Source organism: Macrobrachium rosenbergii, chromosome 25 (genome assembly GCF_040412425.1).
Source record: "Macrobrachium rosenbergii isolate ZJJX-2024 chromosome 25, ASM4041242v1, whole genome shotgun sequence".
Classification (NCBI taxonomy): domain Eukaryota; kingdom Metazoa; phylum Arthropoda; class Malacostraca; order Decapoda; family Palaemonidae; genus Macrobrachium; species Macrobrachium rosenbergii.
Genome location: NC_089765.1, coordinates 23,156,544 through 23,159,043, shown reverse-complemented (window position 1 = coordinate 23,159,043; position 2,500 = coordinate 23,156,544). Strand labels below are relative to the sequence as shown.

The following is a 2,500-nucleotide window of genomic DNA, read 5'->3' as shown; positions in this document are numbered from 1 at the left end:
AATATATGACATTTAACGAGCACTGATAAGTAAGCACTGTTACAAATAGAGTTTTCACTGGCATGAATGCCTTTACTTAAACAAGGCTAGTGTTTTGAATAATAATAATAATAATAATAATAATAATAATAATAATAATAATAATAATAATAATAATAATAAATGAACACTTGTCAGCTGAAGTATGTTTGTTTCATTCTTCCAGACACTGCATGCGGGTCCCCTGCAAAGATGATCGAAGGACTAGGATGCGTGATTCCTGTGACGGAAAACATGATATGGCCCAAAGCCAGAGATCACTGCCACCAATTAGGATACAGACTTCTCGAGGGGATCAAGGACACCGACCAGCTAGTTCAGTTACGGGAGCACTTTGACCGAGGTGTCTTCGCTTTCCCACAATCAATACGTGAGTTATATTTAAAAACTTCGTAGTATACCTATACAAATACACACATTCACAAATATTCACCTACAAATATTGTTAAATATCCAGCTCGCACTACCTGGCCGTAGATGAGGAATAACCTTAACTAAGGGTACAGTCAAATGGATAACAAAAAATATTTATGGCCTAGTATTCTTAAACATAAAAAATCCACGTGTGTATAAGTAACAAAAAACACACGATACACACACACACACACATATATATATATATGTATATACACATATATATATATATGTATATATATATATATATATATATATATATATATATATATATATATATATATATATATATATATATATATATTTTTGTGTGTGTGTGTGTGTGTGTGTGTATGTATGTATTTCCGACTCACATCAGGATCGAACCAGGTCTTTCAGCTGAAAGACGAGACCGCTGCCAATCAAGCCACACAAGTCATAAAAAGAGTTGGAACCTGAGAACCACTGTGCCTAAGGCTTTGCCTGGGCAGGCTAACTGCTTGCACACCAGCGTGTTTTCCCCAACCTCCCGACTCGGCAGTAACCCAGTTGACAGCATTTCATTCGAATGATACTTTCTGAGCGAATATGATAGAAATAATCAACACACAAACACGTGTGGAACTGAAATAAAAATCTGACTAGCATGAGGATCGAACCCAGGTCTTTCAGTTGAGAGATGAGACCGCTGGTATGCAAGTAGTTAGCCTGACCAGGTAAAACCTTAAGTAGAGTGGTACTCAGTTTCCAACTTCTTTTATGACCTGTGTAGCTTGGTTGGCAGTAGTCTCGTCTTTCAACTGAAAGACATGGGTTCGATCCTCAAGGGAGTCAGAAATTTATTTCAGTATTGTGTGTTGATTTTTTTTCCATCATATTCACTCAGAAAGGGTAATTCGAATGCAATGCTGTCAATTGGGTCACTGCTGAGTCGGGAAGTCTGGTAAAACATCCCGGTGTGCAAGCAGTTATCCGGCCCAGGTAAAGCCTTAGGTACAGTGGTACTCAGGTTCCAACTTCTTTTATGACTTGCGTGGCTTGGTTGGCAGGGGTCTTGTTTTTAATTGAAAGTCCTGGGTTCGGTCCTTTCACTGTACCTCCGTTTATATTCTCTTTCTTCCATCTTGCTATCCAGCCCCTCTTAACAATTGTTTTGTAGTGCAACTGTGAGGTTTTCTTCCAGATACACCTTTCAAACCTTGCTACTCATAATTTCCCTTTCAGCGTTGAATGGCCTAGTAGGTCCCAGCGCTTGGCCTTTGGCCTAAATTCTATTCTATTCTATAGCCTTTACCTAACGCCGGAGTGGGAAAATAGAATTCCTTTTCTGAACATAGTAAAAATTATGGATATCACTGACTACAAAACAACAGCATCCAGAAAAATACACTTTCTCGACATCTCGCACCCGTTTCTTTATGGATCATATCGATGTACAAGTAAAAATCAAACTGGACAGGAAAGCATCTTATTTTGGGCTCCCTTATGATTTCTCCCGCACAGCTTCGCCAAATACTCCGACCACATCACAGGAAAGACGCTTTACAAAACGAACCAGACTTTCTTTCAGCCCTAATCTGGGATCAAAAGAAACATACAACAGTAAGATAAGAAAAAAATAAATAAAATCCCATACCAGGCTAGCATCAACAATCTTAATTAAACTTTGGCGAGAGAGAATCCTTTTGTTCTCAGCTGCCCAAGATAAGTATACCTTAGTTTTACCAGACCACTGAGCTGATTAACAGCTCTCCTAGGGCTGGCCCGAAGGATTAGACTTATATTACGTGGCTAAGAACCAATTGGTTACTTAGGTCCCAGATATGGTAGGATCGTTGCTCATTGGCCTTAGTGGGAGGAAGGAAACGCCTGAAGATACTGAAGAATACATAATAGCTTTTTTATACATGGGGAGGAAAACCTTCCTCAGGAAAAACTGAATACCAGAGATCGGGAAGAAATGAACATCAAAATTTTGCTCACTTTAACCATAGATTTAGTAAAGGCCACTGTATACACTTGGATGCAGTGCAGATTGTTTATGGAAGCAGGTGTCTTTCCAAGGCAG

At 39.0% G+C, this 2,500-nt stretch overlaps 2 protein-coding genes across 6 annotated transcripts in view; one reads left to right on the top strand and one right to left on the bottom strand.

Annotated features, from left to right (window-relative positions):
- Positions 1–2,500, bottom strand: part of LOC136852451 (uncharacterized) — a 608,387-nt gene that overhangs the window by 449,745 nt on the left and 156,142 nt on the right. The gene's annotated exons all lie outside the window — the stretch shown is intronic.
- The window catches only part of LOC136852448 (uncharacterized), a 58,206-nt gene that overhangs the window by 54,416 nt on the left and 1,290 nt on the right, over positions 1–2,500 (top strand). For all 4 annotated transcript variants that reach the window (XM_067127077.1, XM_067127078.1, XM_067127079.1 and 1 more), the window contains exon 7: positions 206–409. In XM_067127077.1, coding sequence (XP_066983178.1) covers positions 206–409 — 204 coding nt within the window. The remainder of the gene's footprint in view (positions 1–205; positions 410–2,500) is intronic.